We start from the raw sequence: 12,471 nt of genomic DNA on the forward strand, positions 1-12,471 counted from the left end.
GGATGACATCAATTAGAGAGAGCAGTGAAGAGGAAAGTGTACTAATATGTTAGTTTATTATGTATGCGTGCATGTATTTCTGTGAGTGATTATCGTGTGTAAGTCTGTGGTTGAACGAGTGAATGTTCAAGGTTACAAGTGTGTCTGTGCACTGCTGCATTCGTATACATTTATGTAAAACCTGTAAGTATGTGTGCATGTGTGTCTGCAGGAACAAAGACTGCACGTGTGTGCGTTTGTTGGAGAGCGAGAGTGCATGAGAGCTTGCATTACATCTCCAAAACCTGCTGTGCAGTGTGGTATTACCAGAAAACAGCACGTGGGAACAGACAGACACACTTACAGGTTCATGGTGTGAACTAAGCACGTGCATTCAGCACAGGCCAAGGTATTGGTTTTAATGAGCCCACACTGTTCTTTCTATCAATCAAAAACACACACACACACACACACACACACACAGACTCTGTAAACATGGAGTGAATGTAGGGTCCATCATGCCAGGCCACAGAGTCTGGCAATTTCTCTCCTCACACACACACCTTGACAATACAGCCTTTATTTGGAAAAGCCATTTTCTCAGCTTTAAAGGGGGTTCCCCGTGTGCGTGTGTGTGTGTGTGTGTGTGTCCGTGTGTGTGTTTTTCTTGGATGCTGACTACTTAAGGGCTTTCCCCTACTTGGTTTTTCCAAAAGCTCAACTGACTGGAGAGAGCAGCTACATGACCCCTCTCTCTCTCTTTCCATCCTTTGCTCCTCTTAGAGACTTTTATAGTTTTATGTATTTGTCCAATGCTGCCAATTACCACTTTTGCCAAGGCACATGCACAGATGTTCACTCATATACACACACACACACGTTTGTACTTGTATACTTTTGAGGACTCTCATTGACATAATGCATTCCCTGGCCCCTACATATAACTTTGAACAACTAAATGTCTAACCCTTACCCTAAACTGAACCTAAACTAAATCTCTATCCCTAAAACCAAGTCTTAAGTCTCAAATAGCACTTTGAAGGTCCAGCCCAAAGTGAAGACGAGCCAAACTGTTCTCACTTTGCAAAAATTTCCTCACTACCAAGGTTCAAAACTCAGATTGGTCGTCACAAAGATAGATGTACAACAGTGTGGACACACACACACGGCTGGCAAAATGGTAAAAGTACCGTCTAGCATCCACTGTTCCTGGTGGATATAAAGTGATCATTGTTGTAAATGATCTGCATGTGTGTGTGTGACTGTATGTCACTGCTGTCACAGAGGTGTATTTATGCACAAACATTCCTGTGTGATTCAAGGATGTTTTTATATCTCTACTGATGTGTTCTGCAACATCCCTAACACTCCTGATGTTGTTTTTGTAAATTAAGGCCGAAGATACGTTTTAATCCTAGAGCTGGGCTGAGCTGTTTTTGACCTGTACATGAATGAAGTCTTTTCTGAGTAAGTACCGGTCCCTGGTTGCAGAAATCAGGATGTGAATGTAGATTAGCATGTTCACAGTCTTAGCAAAAACCAAACAAAACAGAAAAAAAAAAACAGTCAGACAGCTGGAAAAATTCGTTTCCTTCTCAGCTGTAACAAACACAGCCAAATAAAGCATGTTAAATGTCAGTCATACCTGTGACCCCTCCAAAGGTGCCGTAGGTCATGTTGCAGGCTGTTCTCTGCAGATTGTGTTCGTAAACCAACTTCAGCTGGTACTGGTCACCATGCTCCACGTTCCCTGCAGTGCCTGCGCACGCACACACAGACACACACAGATCAGGAAAAAAACAAGTCTATATGCTGTTTTATGGTGAAAGTTGTATGAAAACAATCGTTCAATGTTCATTCAAAGTGGGAGGAGATACAGAGAACATAATAGAAAAAGCAGTTAGCTGCTTACTTTTCAAGTGAAGTCAATTGTATTTCTACAGCCCAATATCACAAATCACAATTTGCCTCAAGGGGCTTTACAATCTGTACAGCATACAACACCCTCAGTCCTTAGACCCCCGATTCGAATGAGGAAAAACTCAGCAACAGAGGAGGGATCTCTCTTCCAGGACGTACAGACATGCAATCGATGTTGTGTATACAGAATAGAATCACAACAGAAAATCATAGTATATACAATTATGATGACAAAATGCAGATTGTAAAACATAAGTGAAGAGGATGGATCTAGGAGAACAATTGAGCAGCTTCAGGTGTCGCCCACTAAGTAGGATCTGAGCCACACTTTTATGTTTGTGTTTGTCTGCATGTGTGTTACCTGAAACAGAGTAGACTGACAACTTCCTGGGGTGAAGAACAGCCAGATGAAGAAGCTCTGAACACCTGGAAAGAGAACAAAAGATACTCTGTTACACGACAGTCATAACACAAACACAATCACCATCGACAACAGTAAAGCTCATGGTCAATAATATTATAACCAACAAAACTGAAACATGCTCACTTTATGTCTGCTATAGCCCCAATTTCCGAATGACATTTCCTTTTCATTATGTTGGATACAAACTTCAGAAAAAGTTTTAAACAGAAGTTGTGAACCAAGCCAACTAGCTGGAAGATGGATCCCCAAGCCTTTAACAGCAGATTCAGAAAGAAATACTGCAATGTCAAATAAAAAATAAAAAAAGATCACAACTACAATACAGGGTAGGTAATTAATTATAATGGAGAATTAACTGATCATCCAATGCAGCATTGTTCTCTCTTTTTTCTTCCCCCAAAAAAGACATTAAAATGATTTGGGATGATTTCTCTCTCCAAAGTCCACATACAGTATATTTTCTTGCTCAGACACCTCAGCAGGGCAGATGCTTCCTGCCACTGTAGTTGAACCCGTGTTCTCAGCTCAAGGGTGGTATACATTCATATTTTAACTCATGCTAAAATAATTACTTTAACAGCTGGTGGATTTTTTAAAATACTGGTTAGGGTTGAGGTGTAGGTGATGGTCTCAGTGATGCTGATCCTGGATTTTCACTTATTTACTTTACCACAGACCCACAGAGAAGGAATCTGTCCACTTTTTGGACCCAGAACAAATGCTGTCTTATGAACTTTCAAACACTGTTGTAATGTTTGTTGAGAGAAGAACAACTAGGAAGGAGAAAAACTGGATCCCACAAGTTTTCTTTCTTCCTTGGAAAACCACTCAAGTCAGTCCTGAAACAAAACCTTTCACCATCTGCCCACCTCAGTCTGCCCTGACAATATTTACAACGTGCTTCTCTGTCAAGGCCAGCTTCCAAAATGCCCACCAGTCTCTGAAGAATGCTGTGCTGAAAACCACAGGTAACTAAACATAATGTCTTCCAAACAGACTGATTTAGCTGGATTCTGCTGCCAGCGTGATGATGTGGGAAGCCTTTGAGGCAAACCACCAGAGCTGTTCCCAGAAACCTCACTTTCTGAAAGGTTCCTGTGCACCCACAGTAAGGCAATGGGAGGTATAGTGTTCAGATCAATGGCTAGTAAGGCTGTCAGGGTTAGGAGTTCAATGCCTTGTGTAGTTTCATAGATAGAGCCGCATATGCCTAATTTTCTGTATATTTCAGACTGGCTTGAAGAACTGAGTGTACACTCTCTCACCACAGCAAACAATAACTGTAAAGTGCTTGCCAGAAATTCAGAAGCAGTGCAGACAGTCTTTGCATCACTGTTGGCTTTTTTTGCAACTCCACACTCACATCCTCTCCAGTTGCACAACACACTGTGGCAGTTAGAGGTTAAATTTAAGATACATGCTCATTAAAACGGTACAGGAAACTCAAAACCGTATATTGTAAACAAGGTTGGTAGTTCCACTCTCCTGGGAGCGAACCATGCTTAAACTGCACACACTTGTTGGGTTGAATGTGGTGAAGCTGCTTTGTAGTATTTTTGGTTCTATTTTTGGCCCCTTGCTGTTTTTATTGTGATTGATTGATGATTTTATTGGTGGGCATGTTGTTATGGTACTGGTGGATCAATACGATCCGGAAAGTCCGATTTGAGAAATAGATCAACAATTTTATCTCCTGTTGCAACAATTGCCAGGTAAAAAGTAGAATTATCCTGTTGACGTTAAAAAGTAGTCTACTAGCAATGTGTGCTTGCACATATTGGGCAATGCAGCGCTTTGCCGGATGACGTTGCATTGCAAAGTCTTTTCTGGAGCCCTCTACAGCCACATCCCCACTGTGTCAATGTAGTGGCCTCATTGAAATGAATGGGGAAGGCTATATTTTTCACACATGGCTAATGTCTGTCTGGCGGTCTTACACTCTGTGCCACTTTTGTTTTTTGCCATAGCAACCAAAGACACGTGGATTTGTTGTTGTGCGTGGCTTTGAGATCGTTTGTATGATTTCCGCAGTCTTGATTTTTAGTTATCATTAGCTTTTTTGTGTAATGTCAAATTCTTTGCACAGTCCATCACGTTTATACCTACATATAATGTGGATAAAGAAATAACAGGATTCTAAATAAAGTTTCCTATAGATTTATATATCTTGTCGTCTTTAATGAAACATTCAGCAAAACTATAGATATCAGTGTCATAACTATCAGTGCCGAACATTTGTCTATCCTTCCCCTAAATGTTTCATTGAAGAATGTAAAAATATTTAATGTGAACCTTTAATTCCCTTTTTTTTGCTTGTGTGCCTACTACCTTGAAGATCAGAGCAAGGCACAAACAGCATTAAGGTCAGTAGTTCCATTTTGCTGAGAGTGACACATATTTAAAGTGATGCTTTTAGGCTTAAACAGGTTAAAAAGTTACAAAAATGGGTTTTACAAAAGGGCACAAGGTTCAGTGTGTTCCATTTCCTGCTTAGCTAAGTATAATGTGGATAAAACTGTCTAAGTAACATATCACCACTATCCTGTCCTCCAACATCATTCCTTTCTTCCCGCTATCCTTCCTCTTCCCCACATTCAAATACTTTTGGCTGTGAGGGGTCACTTAATCATCTTCACTCCAAAACAAGTCACTTTTACTGGAAGCATTTGCACATTTCGCTTGACCTTGACTCTGAGGGGGTCAGCTCTTAAGATCCAATTATGCAGTGCAGTAACAAAGCGGGATGGGGAGCTTGGGTTCCGACAGCTATGCTAACAACTCAGTGGTTAGCCTAAAATTATAAGCACAGCTATCTTTGGGCCACTTGGTGGCTGATAGATCGTGGTAAATCAGGACGAGTGAGAGAAACTCCTGACATGGTGGTTTTGGCTTAGCATGCATTGCAGGGGGAAAAAGAGACATGTTAATGTAGTGGTAAGTAACAGCAGGGATGGTTTTTCTATGAATGAAAAGGCGGAGTGATGAGTTATGAATGGGCGTTTCTGCCTGATAGTTTAAAGTAAGGCTATATTATAAGCTATACTATGAATGCTTATAATTCACAGAAGGTCATGAGAGTTAAAAAAAGATTTGTGACTCATTCCCGGGCAACAGCACACATATGTAACACAAACAGAGATATGGTTGTCAGGGTGGCCAAAGTGCACATGGTAGCTGTCCTGTAATCTAAAGTCCAGTGGTTTGATTCCTGCAGCAGGCCAGTATGTCCATCAGCAGCACCTACTCATTATCAAGCTATTTCAAATATGAGCAATAACTAAATTCCCACACTGTAAGTGTACAGTTTGTAACATATTTAAAACGCTTGTTCTTATTTTACATGACATTTACATTTTATGGCATTTAGCTGATGTTCTTATACAGATTGACTGCAATAGTAGAATTCAATTCCAATACCACAAACATTAGAAACCACCAGCAGTAAGAAGTGCAGGTGTGAAAGCCATGAATGGATCCCTGACAATATCCCTGTGACTACGCATCACAAAAAAACAACCAATTACCAACAAACAGTGAGAGTATTTTAGCAAGTTATGCGCATTAGTTTCAGCCCTCAAATGCTATAAGATTTGCTGTTTCCATTTACTTTGCTGTCTACACCCTCTTTGTGCCTTTGTGCCTGTTATTTAGAAGAGTGCAATATGTTACTTGTCCTAAGACAATAAAGGTAGAGCTCTGCATTCGAGCGATTTAAGGTTGCTTCCTGGCAGAGGACATTAGGCTAATGCCAATTTGACCTACAAAACACTAACACAGGTGAAGGCCTCACATACAGGAAGGCAGCCAACAGGGCTGAAGGGAGGGGGGGGGCAGAGAGAGATTAGCAACACCATCAATGATCCTGGTGTTAGAGCACAGATCTGTGGTGACTTGATTTATCAGGAGTGGGACCATGTTAAGAGTGAAACTAATAGTAGAACCAGTAGTACCCATTAGTGTCTAAACACTAACCTATCCATTTTCATCTTGCTGAACTCAGTAACAACTAGTATAGTGACACAATGTCCTCTCCAAGGAAACACAAAAACAATCCAAAACATTCAGCATCTACTACAAATCGGAATAAAATGTTCTGATGTTCAATTTGACATCTGAAACTCACACTCTGTCTAATCATAAATTGCATTAACTGTGTCCTATAAATCATGGTGTCAAATTAAATTTTCATTTCATCTCAATTTAGAGGGAAAAAAATATTAACCTACAAATATAAACCTCTACAAATGTACTTTAACCCTTCGGTGGCCTTGTCCCAGGTTTGTGAGGTCTACTTACGAGACAAACTTGCCAATTTCCACCTGGATGATGGCGTTTTGAAGCTGGACTTCTAGAAGCTGGGCTTCCACCGGAACTCCCTCGCTGGACTTATTGGCATGTGGGGAGAATATTCGCAGCATCCCCATGTAGCTGCCCACCACCACCTTGTCTACAAAGTTATAATCACAGAGGACAGTTGTGCATGTTATAAGTCTGGATGGAAGTAATTTCCCCCCTGACAGTGGCCAGACTGTCACTGCTTTCCTTTTAAGTGTTGCTGGCACTGTCACTGCTAAGAGAACAGGAGCTCAAAGGGCCCGAACAGCGTTACATTATTCTTACTTTTTTAATCAACACAAAGTTTGACAACCTTAATGCCTAATTAGTCTTAGCTACCCAACCTGAAGTAAACTAATGAAAGATGGGGTGTTGAATACATGATGTCTTCATGCAGAGTAGAATAAAGTTCCCACTGAATGAAGTTTTCCCCCATGAGCTCTGCCTACATTTCAGCTACTAGGCTTGCACACTGACACTACTTCTGTTCAGGCAGCAACCTAAAAGAGCAGGCCTATAGTTTAAAAGAGACACATTACATGACATTGCATTAGATTTAATTGGCAGATGCTTTTGTCCAAAGTACATTCAATCTCCAGTCAAGAGGTATGTCATCAAAAACTGTATGCGCATCCCTTCCAAATCAACAACTAAGAGTATGTCAATGCCACAGTACAAGTGCTTAAAATTGTTCCATGTTTTAATAAATGAGGCAATAAGCGCTACCATTACGCACTGTTGAAACTAATCAAATCAAGTAAAACATCCTATATGCTCACAGCCTTCTGTTTCATTTCCATCATATCTGTGATTAGTTTTTGTGTGTCTTTTGTTCTTTGCATTGCCATTGGTTTAAGGGTTAGGGGTAAAAGTGTTGTGGTTGGTCTGTTATTATACTGTGTCTTTTTGTGTGAAGCCATGGAAGAAATGCTGTCACCAGTATCTCGATAGGCCAACAGTAATCTCGATACTCAGTCAATTTAACATAATGGATGTGTAGATATCAGACTGGACACTACTGTCACCTACCACTACGTTTTGGCTGTGGCTGGTATATTTGTATTTACTCTAGTGGGCACTGGTTGGCTGGTAAAATTATGTCAAAGCAGTTGATTTTCAGAAAGAAAGAAAAAAATTAAGGCAAAGCACAGCACAGAGGCAAATAAAAGTACAGTACAGCAGATCCTTAGGATCTTTAACGTATAATTGTCATCTTCTTGCCAACATACATTATGATATACATTTTGTATGTGTGCACAACCCCATAAACTACAAGCAACAGACACATTTAAACTCTAATTTATTTCTATAGATAATGCCTAAACCTCAACATGGGTACATTTCAGCCGAGGTCCTGCAGTCTGTATGCTGTGTGGCGGTTGGTGTATCACTTCCTCACTATACACTGACCATGTCCAGTGCCACTGTTTTCCACGTCTCCGACACATAAGCATCCCTGGTCAAACTCCTCCCCCTCGCCAAGCGCTGCCGACCACCAATCACGGGCCTTGAACAGAGACATGCTGCCTCTGATTGGACAGAGAGAGATAGGCAGAAGAGGGAAAGGGTTAGATCTCTTCTGAACATGACATTTACAGTTGTTGTCCTGTTGTTCTGTTCTTCTGTATTTGGAGTCATTTTTCAATGAAACATAGTCCTCCCAATTCATAATAATTCATAATGTGCAGCAATACATTTAAGATAAACTACTGATCGACTGATACATGATCAAAGAAACACACAAAGAAAGAGTATATGTATCAAAAAGGACAAGTTAATTGTTGACACACAATCAATAAATGTGCTTTTAGCACACAGTATTATCTCCTGTTCACTGAGCATCCCCAGTAGAGTAGTTGGTTGGGTGGTTAGGTGCCTTGCTCTAGGGCACCACAACAGTGGGTGATGAAGAAGGGGCAAGCATTACTTTTTCACTTCCGTTCCCAGATTTATCCTGCTGGCACAGAATCAAACCACCAACCTTCTGGTCACTACAATAACACTGGATAATCAGTTTGACCAGAAAGATGGAGCTCATTGGCATGGAGACAGCTTGGACCACTGTCCACTCTGTCTGCTGGAGCAGGAGGCTCTCAGTGCTCTGTGCACCACACTGCCACCTGCAGCCAATAGCAGACCAGAACACCAGTCACATGACCCCAGGATTCTGAGAGTGAGCTTTGAGGGGAAGTGAGGAGGGGGGAGTAGGTGGGGGCAAGCAGCTTTTCTACTTGCTAAGTGCTGAGCAGGTGGAACAGGCAGCTAATCCAGAGAGGGAATCCCTCCTATCTACTGTACACTGCCATACAGCCCTGAGCAGAGCCACCTTCTACTGTGAAGATATTTCATAAAAGATTCATGTTTAAAAGAAAGTACGGAGATTCTCTGTAGATTTCTTTTATTATTTAACCTGAAAATTATTACACTTTAAAACATATCAAATTAAATAAAATACCAAACAATTGCTGCATTCACAAGGGCAAAGAGCCATTTGCTGTGTTTGTTGCAGCACTACATGCAGCGGTGTTAATTCTTCTCCAGCAGGGAGAGGGGCAGGAAGCCATAATGGTGCAAATCCCTGTCCGGCAGTACTCGCTAATTATTACACCAACTTTATTTCTAACAGACTAATGGATTTACAGTATCATCCTGTGACTTGGCTTGGCTTTGTGCTTCATTGACTTTCCTTGGCACAACCTGTTGCACATCACCTGCACTTTTTGCAACTTATCCTACCAAGTTGAAATCAATTAGCTGTAAATAGCTGGTAGATTTTTTTTACTTAATCCCACTCAAAGTATCTGAGTTTGTCCTTGTTCTCTTTATCTGACCACCGCCTTGATAATGAACATGGGTCGCCCGGGGGGGTACATGTTCAGACTGTGATGGAAGGCATCCTGACCTCCCTAAAGGCTCTGGGGATGTTGCTGCTGACCAACACCATTTTATTTCCACAGGCAATGTCACATCAAACGATCGAGCACAGTTTACAAGTGCAACGTTTCTAGCAGCTGCTTCCTATAACAAACAAGTTACAAATATTAAAGGGTTTGACAGTATATAAATGTAGCAATAACCAGAAGACCGTCCTCTAATATCCATATATATCTTATATATGTTAAGAGTAAGGAGGATTTTACTCCAGTCAAAAGCTACAGTGCAGTTCAACACTCAAGTAAGAGAAAGTAAACGAGAAATTAACGAGTTAATTAGTTGTTGCAGTCGTCGGTTGGTATTCAACTTTGTGTCCTCTTGGGCTTTAATAGCACATGACCAGACACCTGTGGGTTTATTGTTTAATACACAGGAGAACTCATGTTATGGTAAATAAGTCCTCTATTACTGGGCAACAAAAATAGTCAAGTATATTAATCACACACGCCTCAGGGGCTATTTTAAGTCGGTTACAAATCGAGGCATCCTGCAAAGGTAAGTTAGCTTGCAGCTAACGTCAAGCCGGCTGAATTGACTTAAGCTTAGCGGGCTAATTAGCTAGCTCTACAAGTTACGTGGATACAAACTAGCTAGCAGGTCAAGAACAGTGTCGCTGCTGTTTTCACTGCCTCTCCGCTGATGACAAAACTCATCCAGGTGTGTTCCCGAGTTTTTCTTACCTTCACGTACACGAGCCAGTCCGTAAAAGACGATGGTTTGTTACTCCTCGTTCACACGAAAATCACATTTCTCAGCCTCTTGCTTGCAGCCATCGTCCTGTTGTCATGGCACTGACGCTCCAACGGAGAAGCCGGGCGGTTGTGCGCAGGAACGGAAATAGATGGGCTAGCGGGAAATTGAGTTTTTGGACTACAGACTGGTTCTATGGCCTTGTCTCAATTAGGCCACTGATTTCCAGCTGTTACTGTGAGTAACTAAGGACTACTTTTTATAACATTTGCAGATATTGTTGATTAAACATGCAATGATTAAAATCTATTATATCAATTCATATGTAAAAATGACACTTACTCAACTTGTAAAAGTGATGATAACCAAAGAAATTGATTACAGCCACAGCCGTGTGTGTGAATATATTACACCACAGACTACAAACTGTATGACATTAAACTGTATGGCAAAACATTTGAGCATTTGCTGAGGTATAATGTAGCTAAAACAAAAGCATGATACTAAATAAAGCATATACAGTATCATTTCATGTATGTAATATCATATAACATATATTAAAGTTATAAACTAAGCAACATTACATGAGAAACTGCAGAAATCTGGGACGGGAAGTTTCAATATCGTTTCTATGGAATTAAGGATTTTGTTCTGCATGTAAACGAACACATATGAATAGTGAACATTTAGTTCTAATTATGTGGGTTTTTTTTTTTTTTTGTTTAATTATATGTTTTGCTCTTGCTATTGAAAAGTTGAGGGCTCGTCCGGGATTTGAACCCGGGACCTCTCGCACCCTAAGCGAGAATCATACCCCTAGACCAACGAGCCACTTACAGTACTCTTTTATCATGACTTTCAGAGTTGAATGTACATGCCACGTTGACTGAACACTTCTGCTCCCTTCTGTTTTACAAAGCGCTGCTTTAGATTGCCTGGTGACTGAGTGCCATCTACATGCGCTTTATTGTACTGCAGCACACTCAGTTTCTACCAAACTTGCAGTAGTGGTCTCCTACTAAAGCATCATCTTTTTCTCAGCAAAGGCGATAGGTTCTCTCAAGTACTGCACTCAAGTTCAACCAGATAACCTCGGGACTCTCTTCATTCATCGCAAATATCCATCACATAATATGTTTGCACAAGTCCCGTGGTATACAATGGTGTAATTTATAGTCATGTCACTGGACTACATTGGACTGATGGGATGGTAATTTGGAGCAGTCATTTATTTCAGAAATAATTAGATAACTGGCTCAGTAATTGCATTGTAGTCTTGATGTATACTAAAATGTGAAAATGTGTAGTACTTAACTTCCATATTAAGATGATGGAGGTTATCACTTCAAAAACTAAATCTCAGGCCAGATAAACTAACTAGTAAAATATGCTTTAGTGATTATTAGTTGGTATTAAAAAGAGCGATTCTATTCTTTCAGAACCATGTGAGGTTTTCCTTTTGGCAAAAAAAAAACAAACCGGGCTCGTCCGGGATTTGAACCCGGGACCTCTCGCACCCTAAGCGAGAATCATACCCCTAGACCAACGAGCCACAACAACTCACATAAACCGAACTTTACAAGATGCCACGTCGGTCAGACTTCTTATTTTTCCTGCAACTTTTTCCAGACTTCTTCAGATAATCTTCTTGTCACTGGGCGCCATCTGCAGGACATTTATGGTACTGCAGCCAAATCATGTGCCAAAACTCCAACAGTCTTTCCCATTGAAAGTTCATGCTGTTTTATACTGTGATCCCATCCAAACAAAGCGGCAGTTGATGTAACATCACCGACCTTCAGCCTCATGTATGCACACATCATCATCTCATCAATTACTGTACATATTGGTAAAAGTACTTCAAATACAAACACCTTTTTTGAGCTACTACTACTTCACTTTGTACGTTTCATTTTGGGGACTTTACTTGGCCTAAAATTTCAAACACAAATAGTGCACTCTTTTTTCACTATATTTATCTGACAGCTTGAGCAACTCTATTCAAATTCAGATTTTACAATCAAAACATGATAAACTTAACATGATGCATTGTTATTATTATTATTAATAATAGTTCTTTCTGGGTTTGTATGGGTGATATGGACCAAATCTTCTATCACGGTATATGTAATTTTATATTTAATATAAAATGTTTAGATTAAGTAACCAAATGGGAATGTGTTAGTTTT

The 12,471-nt window shown here is 40.4% G+C and overlaps 1 protein-coding gene and 2 non-coding genes across 4 annotated transcripts in view; all 3 read right to left on the reverse strand.

Annotated features, from left to right (window-relative positions):
* bbs9 (Bardet-Biedl syndrome 9) overlaps positions 1–10,615 on the reverse strand; it is a 176,697-nt gene extending 166,082 nt beyond the window's left edge. The window contains exons 1-5 of one of the 2 annotated variants that reach the window (XM_044209474.1): positions 10,273–10,615; positions 8,069–8,187; positions 6,620–6,770; positions 2,261–2,325; positions 1,625–1,738 (exon numbers count right to left, since the gene is read on the reverse strand). In XM_044209474.1, the coding sequence (XP_044065409.1) occupies positions 1,625–1,738; positions 2,261–2,325; positions 6,620–6,770; positions 8,069–8,180 (442 nt within the window). In that variant the 5' untranslated portion in view covers positions 8,181–8,187; positions 10,273–10,615. The remainder of the gene's footprint in view (positions 1–1,624; positions 1,739–2,260; positions 2,326–6,619; positions 6,771–8,068; positions 8,188–10,272) is intronic. The other variant, XM_044209476.1, reaches the window with a different exon arrangement.
* Positions 10,616–11,041: 426 nt separating this feature from the next.
* Positions 11,042–11,113, reverse strand: trnap-agg. Its single transcript has one exon. It is a non-coding gene; the product is annotated as a tRNA-Pro (tRNA).
* Positions 11,114–11,762: 649 nt separating this feature from the next.
* Positions 11,763–11,834, reverse strand: trnap-agg. The gene has a single exon. It is a non-coding gene; the product is annotated as a tRNA-Pro (tRNA).
* Positions 11,835–12,471: the final 637 nt, after the last annotated feature.

This window comes from Siniperca chuatsi, linkage group LG9 (genome assembly GCF_020085105.1).
Source record: "Siniperca chuatsi isolate FFG_IHB_CAS linkage group LG9, ASM2008510v1, whole genome shotgun sequence".
Lineage (NCBI taxonomy): Eukaryota > Metazoa > Chordata > Actinopteri > Centrarchiformes > Sinipercidae > Siniperca > Siniperca chuatsi.